Here is a 17,063-nt window from a genome sequence, read left to right as displayed (position 1 = left end):
TCTCAACACTCTTCTTTTTGTACAGGAGGAAAAATAATTTCCCCTCTACCCTTCTAGGTTCTCAGCTGAGAACCGCCCCCCTCCGCCACCCCATAATAAAAAGACAGATTAATAGGAGAAAAACAAACATCTGTTTAATAACCTGTATGCCTTGGGTATTCATGGAGATAACCAAGAACACTGAGTAATTCCCAGAAATGGCCAAAGCCACCACCTGAAATACCGTCTCCAGCTAAAGACAAAAGAAGATGTTGGGGAGCAGGGAGGCCTTGTTGATGGAAGGTGAACAAGAAAAGCACAGTAGACAAAGGTAAGGTTTGTTACGTAGATTTAAGCTGGTGCCTTCTCCATTGGGGAGAGTTTATAGAGATTTAGGGTCATCCTTTTCTTCCTGGTGCAGAGAGAGAGACACCCTTACAAATGGAGATTTCCTTTCTGAATGTAAACTTCTCTTTCAAAAGAGTTACTTTTAGATTTTTCAGAGCTTCTCCTAAGTCTGCTGTTTCTTAAAAATAACCAGCTCAAGATAATTCTGTGCCAAAGAGGCGTATTTTGGGGTGCCGCATTCTGCTGCCCTTCACTTTCTTTTATAGAACAACACGTGTGTCGAGAGCCTGATGCCATTTTCAAGTGTATGGCCCAAAGCATTTATCAAATTTGTTCTTACATCAGCTCTGGAAGCTGCAGCAGGACTGTTATCCCCCTTTAACGGATGAGAAACAGGCTCATCTATCTTCCAAGTCTTTCCCTCCCCTGAGGCCCTTATCTATCCTTCTCCAAGTTCCCTTCCGGCCACTCGCCAGGTAGGTACCAAGTTGCTCCACGTGGCATCTGGATTTCCCTCCAGGGCTCCCGTTCTAGAACAGAATTCAGAAAAATTTTTCTGTAAAGGGACAAATAGTCAATCTTTTTAAGCTTTAGGATCCAAGACACACTAAATCAAAGCTATTATGTAGGTACTTTTGAACAAGAGTGAAAACCAACTTCCACAAATATTTTACTGGTAAAATTCAAAATATAATAATAACGAGTTCAATTTTTTGGAGTCCGGGTCTGCTAATGAGGAACACTGAATTTTTGCTGGGGGAGGAGTAGCCTTTTGCTTCACTGAGATTCAAAGCAAGTGCTTCCATCTTCAAATGGATTATAAATGTTCGTCTGTGAAAAATGTTCTTAGCTCTCTGTCTGGACAGAAACAGCCAGAACCTTGCTCTGGACCTTTCTTCTTTTTCTCTTCCCCAAACATTCACTGAATCTATGTTTCATCTCACAAGATAGCATATGTCATATATATATATATATATATATATATATATATATATATATATATATGCGCCATATATATCGATGGCTGATAACTACTTAATGTGTCACCACTTCTTCTGAAACTTGATGCTTTTACAGAAATAGCCTTCAAAGGATACTTTGCAAATCGGTTTCTCAAAGCCTAAAGAAACTATGATTAGCAAAGAGCAAAAGTGTTATGCTGAGAAAATTATTTATAGGAAACGTCTTGCTGCAGAGTTTTGTTAGGGTCTCTGTTTTAATAAATCCAGCCCAGGCGAATCAGTGAGCCAAGGAAAGGCGTTTGGGACCGGCAACTTCAATCCCCACTGACACTTTCTGCATCTGTGAAAAATCGCACTGCAGAGAGATGAGCGCTGCCTTTATCCTTCACAAGGAAAGGCTCTTAATACCCAGACAGTTCACTTCCCAATCTGGAGGAAGTTGTTTCAGCATGAATTATCTTTTCAGCAACAAAAGGGAACGTGTTACCTCTATTTAACAGGCGAAGCGCTGGCCTTTGGGCCCTGTTTTCTGGTGGGATATTTGTGTGCTGGATCCAGCATTTGATGTTTTAGAAAGGCAGCGGTACTTACCCTTTAGGTGTTTATATGTATAGCAGAGGCAAATGGAGCTCTGAGTATTAAATTACTGTACTGTGCCAGTTGAGAATTCTATGAGAGCCAGCCAGCTCCTTCCCCCAAATTGTATTTTTACTGTTCAGCGGCTGCAAGTTCCCAGGAATCTTCAAAGCAGGACCAGTGCGAGAGCTCTTAGCTGCTGCCGGTGTTCAGTGATCTCGTCTGGGAGGCAGCAGGATACCTAGGACGCTGTGGGATCAGACACCACCAGGTTGCTCCTAGCTCCGAACTTATTTGCATGTGTCTGCCCTTGGACAGTTCACTTAACCTCTAACCTCAGTTTCCTTGGCTGGAAAGTGGGGCTAATAACTACCAAGTACAGCTGCTTTGAGGATTAGGTGTAAGTATGAATTATACTCCTGCAGCGCCGGATGCATCTGCAACAGGGCACTGCTGGCCTGGGTGACGCAGTGCCTGCTGAGTTCTCCTCTCCCGTCCCTGCCTGTCTTTTGGTCACGTTAGCAAACCAGTGTCTGTACCAGAGGATGACTGAGGAGGGTGACATCCACATCAGGAACTTGTGTTTATTAGGAAATGGTGTAAAAGAACTCATGGTGTGTGATGTTATAATAAAATGCACTGAAGTCAGTGCATTTTTGATTAACCAAGCTACTTATTGCCGAAAAACGTGATGGGACCCCCAAAATACCCAGTGCTGGCTGGGCTCTGAGAACGGGATTTGCAGAAATGCATGCAAAGACAGCTCCAGGGATGGCAATGAGTTGTCTATGTTTTTCCTACAAATTGGGCCTTGGTGTTAGAAGATTCTCAGCTAACAGGCCTGGATATTAGCTGAGGCAGAGCTGGGACCAAGGAAAATGGCAGGGGTTGAGTCTGAGGACAAAGAAAGGCAGTTTGGCCCAAAGAAAAGAGAAGAGAGAAAACAGGGTAAGCTCTGGACCCCTGACTCCTGAACCATCAGCCAGACATGCCTTTGGAGATGTGGCCACTGGGCTGGCAGTGGTTGGGGGCAGTTGGGAGCTCCAAGAGCGGCAGGAGGTAAGAGGTGGGCAGGGCAAAGCAAGGGGCAGGCAGACACTCCAGCCCCTGTAGCCACCGTGGTGACCTAGACAGCCAGCCACGCTGTGACACGCACACACCCCGGTGGCCCGGTAAGAGCCGTCGCTGAAAAGGGGAGGAGGGAAGACCCTTCCCGATGGGGACTTTGCTCTGAAGACAGCTCATCACCGTGTCCACACGCCACAGACCCACAGTCTCCGTTTCTAGCTCCTTCTTTCCCCTGCACCCCTGGAGTCTGCTCTTTCCACTCCAACAGCCTTGCTGACGCATATAGATGCAGACATATAGATACATAGCTATAACTCCATAGCTTCAACCAGAAACCGTTTTTACTGAGGAACACCAAGAACTAGTGCTTGCTTTACTTCCCCACTAGGACGATCTCTTAGTGTGTTTTTATCTCCTCAAGTGCTTGCTACATAGTCTAACAAAGGCATCCTCCATTGCCTGGTGATGCTTGTTGACCAGATGAACAAGGGCACAAATTAGCAGCCACACTTGACCCCTACTCAGAGCCCTTCTGTGCCGTGCGGATAAGGCATTGAGTTGAACAAGTGCCCAGAGCAGCAAGGAGCTGGGATCTCACACATTTTCTCCTTGACCCCACAGGCAGAGGCACAGACTGACCCTGACCTCAGGGCTGAGAGGAGGTGACCTCTGGACGGGCTGGGCCATCTGCGGGGCTAAGCGTCCTTCACCCGTCACTGCGAGTTAGACAGGCATTTCTCTTGGGCCACTGTGACTGCCCCACTCTGTTCCCTGGGGTGTTTTCATACACCCACCCCTGATACCGACCTCAGACTTCACACCTTTATACCATGTTGTGTACTAGACTTCCTTATTTCTCTTTCCTCCTAGAACTCAGGCTTCCTTCGCTGCCTGTCTCGTTCTAGACCCAAAATATTTCCTGGAGTGACACCATTTGCCGGGATACTCCCTCACCAGCTTCTTCCCTCTGTTCCCCTCCCCGTCAGTCCTTCATCCCTCTGCTTTTCTTTAAAGTTCTTGATAACACCTCACACGTGTTGAGTACATTGTCCTGCACGGAGACCATGTGTTTTCATCACCTCATCAGATTCTAACCACAGTCCTATTAGGTGTCCAGGGCAGAGTCTCATGCCCGGTTTACTGATGAGGAGACTGTCACAGAAGGTTGGACACCACCCAGCAGGACGTTTAGATTAATATGCTTTCCCTGAGCCCTGGGGCCGTGTGTCCCCACCCATCCTAGAGTGAGCACCTTGGTGTTTGCGCCATTTATCCCAGATTGTGAAAATGTGGTGTTTGGGCTAAAACTGGAAGCATCTTGGGATGGTATCTCCAGAGTGTTAGAAAATAGTCTCCATGAATAGCAGGTAAGGATGGAGGCAGAACCACCCCTGCAGTCTCCTGCCCTCTGTTTACCGGCACCTGGAAAATTTGGGTTCCCGTTTATAATGTAATGTGACAATCAAAGGAAGCTTAAGAATTATTATCACCAGTTCCACATTTTTTTATTGTGGTAAAATACATATACAATTCACCATTTTACGTGTATAACTCAGTGGCATTTAGTACATTCATAATATTTTGCAACCATTACCACTATTTACTTCCAGAATATTTTCATCCAGATGGGAACCTTGTACCCATTAAACAGTCACTCCCTACTGTCCCCTCCCCACTGCCCCTGGCAACCACCAATCTGCTTTCTATCTCTATGGATTTCCCTGTTCTAGACGTTTCACGTAAAGGAAATCCTATAATATGTGACCTTCTTTCTTCTGTTACTTAACATGATGTTTTCAAGGTTCACCATGTTACAGCATGTCTCAGAACTGTAATCCATTGTACAGGTGGACCATATACATTTTGTTTATCCATGTATCCATTGATGGACATTTGGGCTCAGCCTTTTGGCTACTGTGAAAGATGCTACTGTGAACATGCATGTACAAGTTGTTGTTGGAATACCTCTTTTCAGTTATTTTTGAGCGTATACCTAGGAATGTAGCTGGAGCAGAGAGGGCAAGAAGAAACTCAGAAACACAGACTGTCCAGATGGAGCCTTGGAGGCTGTTGTGAGACCCTGACTTTTACTCTGAAGGAAATGGGGAATCATGGGAGGGTTTCCAGCAGACTCATAGCCTGATCTGACTTGTGTTTCAATAGATCATTGAGAGTTGGCTGCAAGAGAGCGGGGTGAAAGCCAGTTGGGAGCCATGGTGGTAATCCAGGCAATATGATGATGATGGTTCAGATTACATGGTGGCAGTGAAGATGGTGAGAGGTTCTCAGATCCCAGACGTATTTTGAAGGTAGAGCCATAAGAATTTCTGACCGGTTGGCCCCAAAGCCAACACCAAGGTTTTCACCCCAACATTTGGAAGAATGGAGTTGACATTACCTAAGATAGAAAAGATAGGTGGGATGGGTTTGAGTGGAAGGAAGGTTAACGATTCCTTTCCAACTGTGTCTGAGGGATCCCTTAGACATAATGAGCCATTGGATGTACCGGTCTGCAGTTCAGAGGAAAGATTCAGACTGGAGTGTGAATTTGGAAACTATTGGCATATAAATGCTACTGAAAGCCAAGAAAGCAAACATGATCACCAAGGAATGAATGCAGATGGAGAAGAAAAGAGATCCAAGGGCTCTGCCCTGGAGTCCTTCTACCCTGAACATCAGAAAGCAAAGGCAGAGTCAAGAAGGAAGATTGAAAGGGGCGCGTCCAGGAAGACAGCCGGGCACGGAGAGCCTGCTTCCAGGGAAAGGGAATGGTCTGCTGTATCAGATGCAGCTAGGAGGGCACACGTGACGAGGACTGAGAATTGGCCATTGGATTTAGGATGAGTTGTCTCTGACCTTGACAAATGCACTTGCCGTGGAGCGGTGAGGGTGAAAGTGTAGGGCGCGGTCAGCTAACTGCTACGCGGCAGGAAGCTGAAATAAGCTGAGTCATCCTTCCTGTGGCCACTGCGCTTGCGCTAAGTATACTAATGAGGTTTTAAAGTAGCGACCTATCCGATGCTGGCTCACAAATCGCACCATCGGCGAAAGCCAATCACAGAGCGACACATGTTCTTAATCCCTATATAAGCAGACTGCTATAGGATTGCGGGGTCTTCCTTCCATCTTTCTTCAACCAAGCTGTGCTCCAATAAAGTGTGATACGAGAAGAATCTTGCGTGTGGCGGCTCGTTATTCTGCCGGTCAGAAACGGCTCGCCGCAAGTGGTGCCGAAACCCGGGAACTTCGCGCCCTGCATGGAGGACCGATTCAGAACTCGACACACGGAGTGAACCGTCGGTGAGTAGTCCAGTCAGGATCAAGATCCGATCTGGGTGCCATCAAGACTGACGAGAATTGTTGAAGAAAACTTCAGAGAAGATGCTGAGCTGGATGTTCCTGATGATTCTTAATCGAAGTCTTTGTATTAGTTGGAATTCCACAAAGGATTATTCAAATTGTGCAACTGAGTGCTGCCGGGCTGGAGCCCGTTGCCTTTGGAGATTTTGCCTCTTGGCTCTCTTCTGCCTTTTCCTTCTTTGGGGAGTGGGTGGGGGTAGGAATCTTTGGAGTCTGCTGTGTATTTGGGGTTATGCTGTGTCTCTGGTTGGTCTGTCGTGTGCGCATCAGGGCACATCGAGATAGGGTCCTGCTCACTCAGGCACTTCTGGCTATTAAGGAAGGAGATTCTCCCGCAGCCTGGCTCTCCGCCCTGAATAATTCGAAATGATTGCCCTTGCACAGAGAGGCCTTGTCGCCATTGCACCTCTATAGGGAGTCATTCATTGTCCTGATTGCCCTTGCACAGAGAGGCCTTGTTGCCATTGCACCTCTATAGGGAGTCATTCATTGTCCTGATTGCCCTTGCACAGAGAGGCCTTGTTGCCATTGCACCTCTATAGGGAGTCATCCATTGTCCTGATTGCCCTTGCACAGAGAGGCCTTGTTGCCATTGCACCTCTATAGGGAGTCATTCATTGTCCTGATTGCCCTTGCACAGAGAGGCCTTGTTGCCATTGCACCTCTATAGGGAGTCCTGATTGCCCTTGCACAGAGAGGCCTTGTCGCCATCGCACCTCTATAGGGAATCAGCCATTATTCTGAGGCAGCCCTTGCACCCTGCGGCCCTTGTTGGCATTGCACGCAGGAGGGTGCCTCAGACATGCCAACAGAAAACTGCCCTCGTACGGGCTATGTTCTGCTTGGTGTTCTAATAAATAAAAAAGGGGGAGATGTAGGGCGCGGTCAGCTAACTGCTACGCGGCAGGAAGCTGAAATAAGCTGAGTCATCCTTCCTGTGGCCACTGCGCTTGCGCTAAGTATACTAATGAGGTTTTAAAGTAGCGACCTATCCGATGCTGGCTCACAAATCGCACCATCGGCGAAAGCCAATCACAGAGCGACACATGTTCTTAATCCCTATATAAGCAGACTGCTATAGGATTGCGGGGTCTTCCTTCCATCTTTCTTCAACCAAGCTGTGCTCCAATAAAGTGTGATACGAGAAGAATCTTGCGTGTGGCGGCTCGTTATTCTGCTGGTCGGAAGCGGCCCGCCGCATGAAAGCCTGGTTGAGTGGCTTAGAAGAGAACTGCAGAGAAAATTGGAGACATCAGGTGTTCACAGCTCTTTAATTTAATTCATTCATTCATTTATTTTTGGCTGCATTGGGTCTTCGTTGCTGTGTGCAGGCTTTCTCTAGTTGCGGAGAGCAGGGGCTACTCTTCGTTGCGGTGCGCGGGCTTCTCATTGCCGTGGCTTCTCTTGTTGCGGAGCATGGGCTCTAGGTGCGCAGGCTTCAGTAGTTGTGGCTCGTGGGCTCAGTAGTTGTGGCTCACGGGCTCTAGAGCACAGGCTCAGTAGTTGTGGCACACGGGCTTAGTTGCTCCGCGGCATGGGGGATCTTCCCGAACCAGGGCTCAAACCCGTGTCCCCTGCATCGGCAGGCGGATTCTTAACCACTGCGCCACTACACAGCTCTTTAAAGGGGCTTTGCTGTAAGGGGGAGCAAAAAATGAGGAGAGGCAGCTGTAAGGGAAGTGGGTCAAGAGGGGAATTGTCGACTGTGAGCTGCTAGGAATGAGCCCACCCAGGACGGAAGATGATAATGTACAGTGTTGTTCTAACACGTACTCAGGGTTTTTAAATTCAGATATGGTGAGGACAACAGAATATTGCCATTAAAAAGATAGTTTGTTACCCACAGTTTCCAAGAGAAGGAGGCCTGCCATGCCACACAGGGCCATCCGGGGAAGCACCTGGGGCAGTTAGGAGGAGAAGAAGTGAGGAGAAGGCAAGGGCCCAAGTCTTTACTGTGGTTTCTTCCAGAAGAAATGGGCGAGGCAGCGTAAGCAGCTGATCTGGCTTAGGATCGGCTAGTTGGAACATTTTGGGGTGTAGGGGGCTGTCTCCAGTTATCTGGTTCCTGGCCCTGGGATGATCAGGGTAGAGGGCTGTTGCTTCCTGGAGTGTAAAGACCAGGTAGAGGAGGTGACTGGGAGTGTGGGCTCTGGGCTGGTTAGTTTGCATAGGAGAGGCATCCTCTCCAGCTGGTTTCTTGCTATCTCTAAGAATTGGCGAGTCCTGGGAGGGGCAGTCTCTCCCCAGTCAACAAGACCCCGAGTGTCAAAGCACCAAGAATACAGAAAATAAGAATAGATTTTAATACAGGTGAATAGATATTTAATACAGGGGTATTCAGGGGAGGGGGGATGGCTGAAGTGAGGTCCTCGAGCAGCAAGAGAGGATGGGTGGAGAGGTTGGCCTCAGCTAAGAGCATGGACAGTTCAATTACAGCAAAAGGGAGGCAGGAGGGTGACGGGGCCCACTAAGTGGGTGGACGAGGGAGGTGGGGACATTCGCTTTTGTTTGCTGCTTTCTTAGGGAAGTGGGAAGGAACGTGGCTGCTTGAGAGGGAGGAGGTCGTGTGGGAGGTTTGCTGAGGAAGGAGAAGCTGGGGCAGAGTCTCCTAGGAGAGTCAGGCTGGAGTGACTCGGGCCCCGGAGCAGGATTGTAGGACACCACTGAGGACCCACTGGACACACACAGCCCTGAATTTAAAGCCAAATCAGAGTTGCACTTATCAGCATCAGGGTTCTGCCAACAAAGCAAAGTGGGAATGGGGAAGCCGGGGTGCTCTTACAATAAGCAACCATGGCTTTGAGCTTGGCGGGTGGGAAAAACACAAGAGAAGGGGTTCCACTGTCAAGGTGGCAGCGCCAGTGGACTGCAGGTCCCAGTGGGGTGGATCCGGTGAACTTGAGGAGGTGAACTGGAACGATAGCGGCTGGATGACAGAGTTGAGAGCTTATGGCCAGAGAGCACAGATGAGTTTATTGTTTTCTTATTTTTGTCAAGGTATATTTTCTGTAAGACATATATCTTTGTTTTTTGCAACAGAAAAGATAAATATGTTTTGAGAGGTGGGTAGGATTTGGGCAGACGGAGGTGGTCCTGTGGAGGACATTTCTGAAGAAGGACGTCCAGGCATAAGTTGGGACACGTTTCCCGAACAATGAATTGCCCAGTGTGGTCAAGCCATGGGCAGGCATGCTAAGGAAGAACTTTATTTAACTCAGGAGAGAGTAGGGAGCCAGTGAAGGGTTTTGAGGGTGGACACATCTAGAACACAGGTGGGCCCTTTGTCACCAACGAGGAGAGGAAGCAGTGACATTGACAAAGCTCTGCATATCCGGGTGGAAATTCCTGGGCCTGCCGCCCTGTCCTCCCCTGTCTCTCCCTCCCGTTCCCCTCTCTCTCAGCTGGAACCGTCGTGTATGTTGCCTACATTCTCTGGAACAGCAACAATAAAAGCAATTATTTTTAATTTCCGTTCTTCTCCTCCGTAATGGAGCTATTAGACTTTGGCAGATCCCTTAATATGATTATCCTTTTTGAATGATTTCGAACTGAAATGTTTGTGCTGATGGTGGTAATCGCAGTGGAGTTTGAAGAACGAGGCTGTAGGCTCACGCTCCAGGAGCTCGTGACCCCGAAGTACCATCAGCTGTGGTTTGATGGGCAGGTGAGGATGAAACCTTGTAGGGGAAGTGGGGCCCCGGTGGGCTCTTGGTTCTGCCTGTAAGGACGGGTCTGGCTAACCACGCCACCAGTGCCGTGGGTCCCAGATAGGGCCAGGTGGAGGCTTTCTGTTGGAGACCGGCTTCTCCCGAGCAGTGAGGACAGCTGTCCATCATCAGTCCAGAATTCAGAGCAGTCATCCACTGAGCTCACCAGCAACCCTCGCTGGCCCAGCCAGGGGTGAGCATATGCCTTTTAATTATTTAGTCTCCACATCGACCAGGGATACATCAGTCACCTGCTTGAACCTTGCCCCGCTCCCAGCACAGTGGGGCAGCCTCGGAGCCCTGCTGTTTGCAAGACTGGGTTCTTGACTTAGCAGGGAAGCCGTCTTCTCGGGGCTGGTCTCCCAGGCTGCTTCCAGCCCCTCCTCTGCACCATCCCTGTCAAGCTTGGCCTCATTAGAGTGCCAAGATGGGTACCAGCACCCAGGCACCCTCTTGACACGGTGGCAGGTGTTTGACCGTGGCCTTTAGGGGACCTTTCCACATGCCACCAACAGCAGTAATGATCACATGCTCATTCCACATCTTCGTTGCGTGAGGACCAGCCTCCTGCCCTTGATCTTTGGGTTCTGACAGCCCGCCAGGAGGCAGACAGCAGCCTGCTTGTCTGTGACCTCTTTGTGGGGCCTCGTGACAGCTGGGTGGCTGCTGTGGCCTACCTTCAATGAGGAGGCACTAGGGGACCTCACCGTCCTGTCGTGGGGAATCCTAGGGCTTCTGCTGTGGGACCTGCTGGAATACGCTGAATACAGCTGTGAGCAGCAGGTAGAGGACCCAGGGTGACTCATACTGTGAATCCATCTCTCCTCGCCACCGCAACCAAACGATGTCATCCGGATAAAGCCAGTTACATGAAGAGATCAGGCTGCGTGATGGCGAAAGATGTTTCCTAAAGGGCGATCTGAGAGGTATCGGGAAGGAAGAAGCGGCCTGTGTCCTTGACAGTGAAAGTCCTGTGCTTTGAATCCTTCCCTCCTTCTCTCCCTCTCCTTCCCTCCTTCTTTGTTCATCCCTCCCTCCCTCCCCTAGCGACCGCACACTGTCCTGCTGCCCTTGGCTTCTGGTTCAGGTCAGCTAGTTTGTCCCTGGGGCATCACGGGGCCCTTCCCCACCAGGGGCGGTCACCAGATCTGTTACACTCATTCATTCATTCAATAGTATCTAGCTCTGTGTCAGCAAGGCACTCACTCCTGGGAATACAACGAGAACTTAGGGGGATAACTTCTCTGCTCTTGGAGACCTGGCAGTTCAAGAGGGAGATGGCTCTACAGGCTGCTTCTGCTGGTACAAACACAAATTGCTAAGTCCCGTCTCTGTAAGTCTGGTTCCATGGTCTGGGCTGCACCCAGGAATCTGCATTTTCTGAGGAGCCCTCCGGGTGATTCTGGTGTAGGTGGATCCTGAACCAATCTCAGAGAAACATGCTTTTCAGCCATGGGGCTGTGCCCAGAGCCACCCCTTCGAGAGTGTTTGTTGACTGCTGTGCCCTGTGATTCTGACTGCCCTGCTTGCCCTCGAGGGGTTAGAAAGCACAGCGTCTTAGAGCAGGATCTTAATTACGCATGCGTGTTAGCATTGGGAATTTTCAGACCTTGAGTTTAGGGGTTGGAGAGACTGTTCTAACTTCTCAGAATTTCTTGATGTGCTCAGCAATGGCTCTCTAGAAAACTGAGGTGACACCAGCACTGGCTCCCGTTCCCCCTTCTCTGCAGACTCCCGCCCTCCCAGGACCACATGTCCCGTCTCCAAGCACACACGTCACTGGCATTTCTCCATCACTCGAGTGACCCCGGCTTGTAACTCTCCCAGCGTGAATCTTCCCTGAAATTTGCCTCTTCTGGCTGTGTGATAAAACAACCACCCTCCCCCGGATCATAAGGAGAGGGTGGGGGAGACGGCACGTGTCATAAGAACAGAAACCTGTCTAATACTCACGGGTTAAGTCAAGGAGGACAGATCGGGCTTCCCTGGTGGCACAGTGGTTGGGAATCTGCCTACCAATGCAGGGGACACGGGTTCGAGGCCTGGTCCAGGAGGGTCCCACATGCCCCGGAGCAACTGGGCCCAGGTGCCACAACTACTGAGCCTGCGCTCTGGAGCCCGTGAGCCACAACTACTGAGCCTGCTGTGCCACAACTACTGAAGCCCGTGTGCCTGGAGCCCATGCTCTGCAACAAGAGAAACCACCTCAATGAGAAGCCCGCGCACCCCAACGAAGGGTAGCCCCCGCTCGCCACAACTAGAGAAAGCCCGCACGCAGCAATGAAGACCCAACGCAGCCAAAAGTAAATAAAATTTAAAATAAATAAATAAAAGGAGGACAGATCGCAAAGACCCAGGGGGCTCGCACATGACCCGGGGCAGAGAGCGGAGCCAGGCCTGTCAGCAGACGGGCAGCCGAAGACACCAGGCCGCCCCCCATCCCGTGGTCTCACACCTCCACAGTGCATCTGCCTCCCTCTGCTCAGCCATCCTTGTACAGGGACCACCGGAGCTGCCCCCAGATGGCAGCCTGAGCCCTATCGATGGATGAGACCATCTAGTTCTAGCTCCCAGCACTGTCTCGATCCCAAGTTTCGGGAAAAACATAATCTGATTGACCCCGTTTGGGATCTGTGCTAACTCCTGGTTCAGTTAACTAAGAGTTGGGTTCACATAGTGCTTTTGCAAGCAAGGGGTCAGCTGCTTCTCTCAGAGGGACCAAAGGCTGCAGGAAATGACTGACGGTGAAGTGGTTGCTGTCCTGGCGTAACTGGTACAGCTGCCCCAGTAGAGGGCAGTGTCCTGTGTCCATAGGTGGGATTGGTGTGAGCTTCCTGGAGAAACGCGGAGGGCAGAGGAGCCTTGTTTATTGAGCCCCTGCTCTCTGCGCTGAGCTCATTGCATATCTTTTCACAGCGATACTCCACAGAGAGTTAACTGGGATCCAGGAGGGTCCATTAACTTCACACAAGTACACTTTCCCACGGCAGCACCCGTGTTCATCAAACTAGGTCCGTTCAACTCTGAACACTCACCTTTCCAGTGAGTCCCACTGCTGCCGCACCACGTGGGCACCGAGAGGAGTCAAAAATCTGGACGTTAAGGTCAAAGTCAAGCTCAGGATCTGGAGGAGCGGACGAGGATCGAACGTTGAGGTCTACAGTGCAGCTCAGGAGCCTCCCACCGGAGAGCTTCCCGGCGGCCCCAGTGGAGTTTCACGGGGCCTCCCGCATGAGACGTCTGTTTCGCCCGGGAAAGCATCTGAACAGCATTTCTGGCGTTTGGCAGTCTGGGCGTTTGCCGGCTCCTTCACGAAGCCATTTCTGAAGAGTGCAGTGAAGCAGAAAGGCTAAAATGAAGGGCTTTGCAGTTGGCTGGGTCCTGACCTCTACTCTATGATTCATGCCAGGTCACGAGCTCTCCGCGGGCTTCGGCTGGAGAGGTCCTACCTCCTTCACACGACCATGGATGTTTTTAAGTGAGAGAGTGTGTGAAATGTGCTTTGCCTTTATGCTTGAGTTGTAGTAATGACTCGATAAATGGCTGCGATAATCACAGTAATAATAATAACTTAGTTGCTTGAACGCAGGAAGTATGTCGTGTGTTTCTTTACCCCCTACGGCACCAGTAAAATGCCTTAGAGGCGGCTTCTTCTCCTCCCCCTCCTTCAAGTGAGATACAATTGACACATAACACTGTGTAAGTTTAAAGTATACAGCATGTTGACTTGATCTCTGTATTGCAATAAGATAACCACCGTAGCATTAGCTAACGCCCCTAACAGGTCACATAATTATCGTTTCTTTTTGTGATGAGAATATTTAAGATCTACTCTCTTGGCAACTTTGAAGTATATAAATACTGTATTTTTTTTTAATATTTTATTTATTTAGGCTGCATGGGGTCATAGTTGTGGCACAGAGGATCTTTTAGTTGCGGCATGAAGGCTCTTAGTTGTGGCATGTATGTGGGATCTAGTTCCGCAAACCCAGGCCCCCTGCATTGGGAGTGCGGAGGCTTACCCACTGGACCACCAGGGAAGTCCAGTATTCTTTTTACTTTTTTTAATAAATTTATTTATTAATTTATTTATTTTTGGCTGCATTGGGTCTTCGTTGCTGCGCACAGGCTTTCTCTAGTTGAGACGAGCGGGGGCTTCTCTTCATTACAGTGCGCAGGTCTCTCACGGCGGTGGCCTCTCCCGTTGCACGGGCTCCAGGCGCACGGGCTTCAGTAGCTGTGGCTCGCGGGCTCCAGAACGCAGCCCCAGCAGTTGTGGTGCACAGGCCCAGCCGCTCCGTGGCATGTGCGATCCTCCGGGACCAGGGGTCAAACCTGTGTCCCCTGCGTGGGCAGGTGGACTCCCAACCACTGCGCCACCAGGGAAACCCCAAGTCCAGTATTCTCAACGATAATCACAGTGCTGTGCATTAGATCCCCAGAACTTGTTTATCTTCTAACTGCAACTTTAGACCCTTTGACCAACATCTCCCCAATTCCTCCACCCCCCAGCCTTTGGTAACCACCAATCTACTCGTTGTTTCTATGATTTGACTTTTTTAGATTCCACATATAAGAGAGTTCTACAGTATTTGTCTTTCTCTGACTTGTTCCACTCAGCATAACGCCCTCAAGGTCCATCTGTGTTGTTGCAAATGTCAGGATTTCCTTTTCTCGGGACTGAGTAATATTCGCGTGTACGTATCACATGACTGTTGCCTCTTTCTCCCTCCCGCAGAACGCCAGCCATGATTGGCTGCTCGTTTGTGGTCAACAGGAAGTTCTTTGGTGAAATTGGTCTTCTGGACCCTGGGATGGATGTGTATGGAGGAGAAAATATCGAACTTGGAATCAAGGTTTGTGTCATGGCATCCTTTCCTCTTAGTCTGTTTGTGTTTGTGAGTAGAACTGCCTGGTCATTTTTGCTGTGTATTTGAAGCTTCTTTAGCTGGTGAATGACAGAATCCTTCACCCCACTTCTGTTCCTAAAGATGTTCCAGCAGGGTTGTCACCCCTCCTCAGACTGGGGGAGACCTGGCCTTCGCCCCTCGAAAGGTTGAACAATTTGTTCATGCCTGGGCGACCCAATCTGGACATTAGCTAGAGAATTTGGTCCCCACTCCCATCCAGTTTCACTCTCTCCTTAAATTTTTCTTAAAATTAAATCATCTCCTTAAATTAGAATTTACATGCTACATAGTTTGACAATTCATGTACATCATAGAATCATAAGATGCCAGAGGAGAGAAGGACCATGTTCTGTGGGACTCTCCCATTTCTCAGAAATGCTTCTACGGAGGATAATGGGAGTGGGGAGAGGAAGAAGACACAGAATGGGCCTCTTGCTGGCCCCCCATTCAGATCCGCTTCACTGCTGGATATCTCAGACGCTGGGTATTGCTTAAGATTCTGTTTGAAAGATGAAGTTCACCGTAAACAAAAAAGTTGGACAAATTGATGCATTCCAACCTCTTCACTTTAGTGAATGAACCTGAATGAGGGGTGTGGATGGGGGACACCTGGTAACCGCTTAACTGGTACGTCCTCCTCCATACCGCAAAGAGGGGGGTCCTGGGAGATGATGCCCAGCTGGGGTCTCTGTGTCCCCACTGCTCCCTGTCCTGAGCTTGTGCATTCCTGAGCCCCTGGGAAGTAGGCTTGTTGGAAACGACTCAGGACACAACTGTAAGGTTTAAGTTTATTGAATTTCTTCCTCCTTCCGCTGCTGGAATCTCCTTCTTGTTCTAGCCAGGCAAGTACCCAGTACCTAGTGCAAGTACTCCAGTCAAAGCCTGCTCTCTGTGTCAGATTTCACTCGTTATCCCTAACTGCTCAGGACCTTTAAGACACTGCACTGCCCCCTCCTCTACACTTGAGCCCCCTTCGTGGAATGGAAGGCTTCATGTCCTCATGATGTAATGAACGTCCAGGCTGCAGAAGCAAAGAGGATGATGGAGACCTTCCCTGGATCCTAAAATCACTCCCTTTTGGAGACTGCAGACTCTTGCTGTGTTTTTGGTTCCAGGCTGGGTTCTTTCCTAAGTGGAATTTGCATAAGATTTCTTTGAAAGTCGAGCAATTAAAAAGCCCATGAATATGTTACCGTAGCAAATATACTTGGCATTTACCCATTTGAAATTGAATTGAAGGAAAGAATTGGGGCCCAGCATGTTGAACTTGGCCTGTAACTTCAGTCTCTGCCCTGCTCCCATCTCCTCAGCCCTTCTCACGCTGCTCTTTTCCTGAGCTCTCATCCGCTTCTAGCACGCCAGGGAACTGACTTATTTATTATGCGTATTGTATTTCTCTACCTTTACTAGCTAGACTGCAAGCTTTATGGGGCGCAGATCTCTGTGGGGCTCACCTTTGCATCCCAAGCATGTAGAACCATGCTTAACACACGGCTCAGTAGGTATCTGTTAGACTGATGACTGAATGCCTGTTAGGACCCAACATGCGTAGAAGCAGCGACATCATGGAGACAAGCCCGATGGTGAAATGGGAGGTGATAACTTGTCCAGGTACTTATTTGTGAAAGGAAGGAGCTGAAGGCAGCCCTGCACTGAGATGGTTAAACTTCTTAAATTTTTTATAAATTTTATGATAGTTTATAAAATTTTATGTATATTTGTATATAATATGCATACAATTATTAAAATTATAATAATTTTGTAATTTATTAATTTTAATAATTTAATACTTTTATTAAGGGAGATTTGAATTTCTCTATATGCTGTGAGAAGGAACCCAGTGGAGGGTCAGACGTCACCAACAGAGGGGAGAACAGGATGAGGGAGCACTGTCCCTACGGAGGCAGGGGCACAGGTGGAGGGGTTATGGGGACAGGAGGGCCCCCAGATTTTATTGCAGGGGCAGGCTGCGCTCTGGGGAGAACAGAGGTGGTGACCGCGGAACCCACTGCTAAGACTTGCTAGGATGTTGGTCTCCCCACGCTTGCAAAGCAAAGGTCTGGGTGCCAGGCTCTGCCAGGCTCCATGTTGATGACAGTGACAGTCCTTCGTGGCTACCCGATCCCTGCAGGAGGGGAGGGGCTTGTGAGTCT

The 17,063-nt window shown here is 49.3% G+C and overlaps 1 protein-coding gene across 2 annotated transcripts in view; it reads left to right on the top strand.

Moving 5' to 3' along the window:
- The window catches only part of GALNT17 (polypeptide N-acetylgalactosaminyltransferase 17), a 450,254-nt gene that overhangs the window by 340,675 nt on the left and 92,516 nt on the right, over positions 1-17,063 (top strand). The window contains exon 6 of one of the 2 annotated variants that reach the window (XM_060032206.1): positions 14,778-14,856. In XM_060032206.1, coding sequence (XP_059888189.1) covers positions 14,778-14,856 — 79 coding nt within the window. Of the gene's footprint in view, positions 1-14,738; positions 14,857-17,063 lie in introns of both variants that reach the window. The other variant, XM_060032205.1, reaches the window with a different exon arrangement.

Source organism: Delphinus delphis, chromosome 15 (genome assembly GCF_949987515.2).
Source record: "Delphinus delphis chromosome 15, mDelDel1.2, whole genome shotgun sequence".
Taxonomy (NCBI): Eukaryota; Metazoa; Chordata; class Mammalia; order Artiodactyla; family Delphinidae; genus Delphinus; species Delphinus delphis.
Note: the sequence above shows the minus strand (reverse complement) of the source record. Positions and strands in the feature narration are given on the sequence as shown.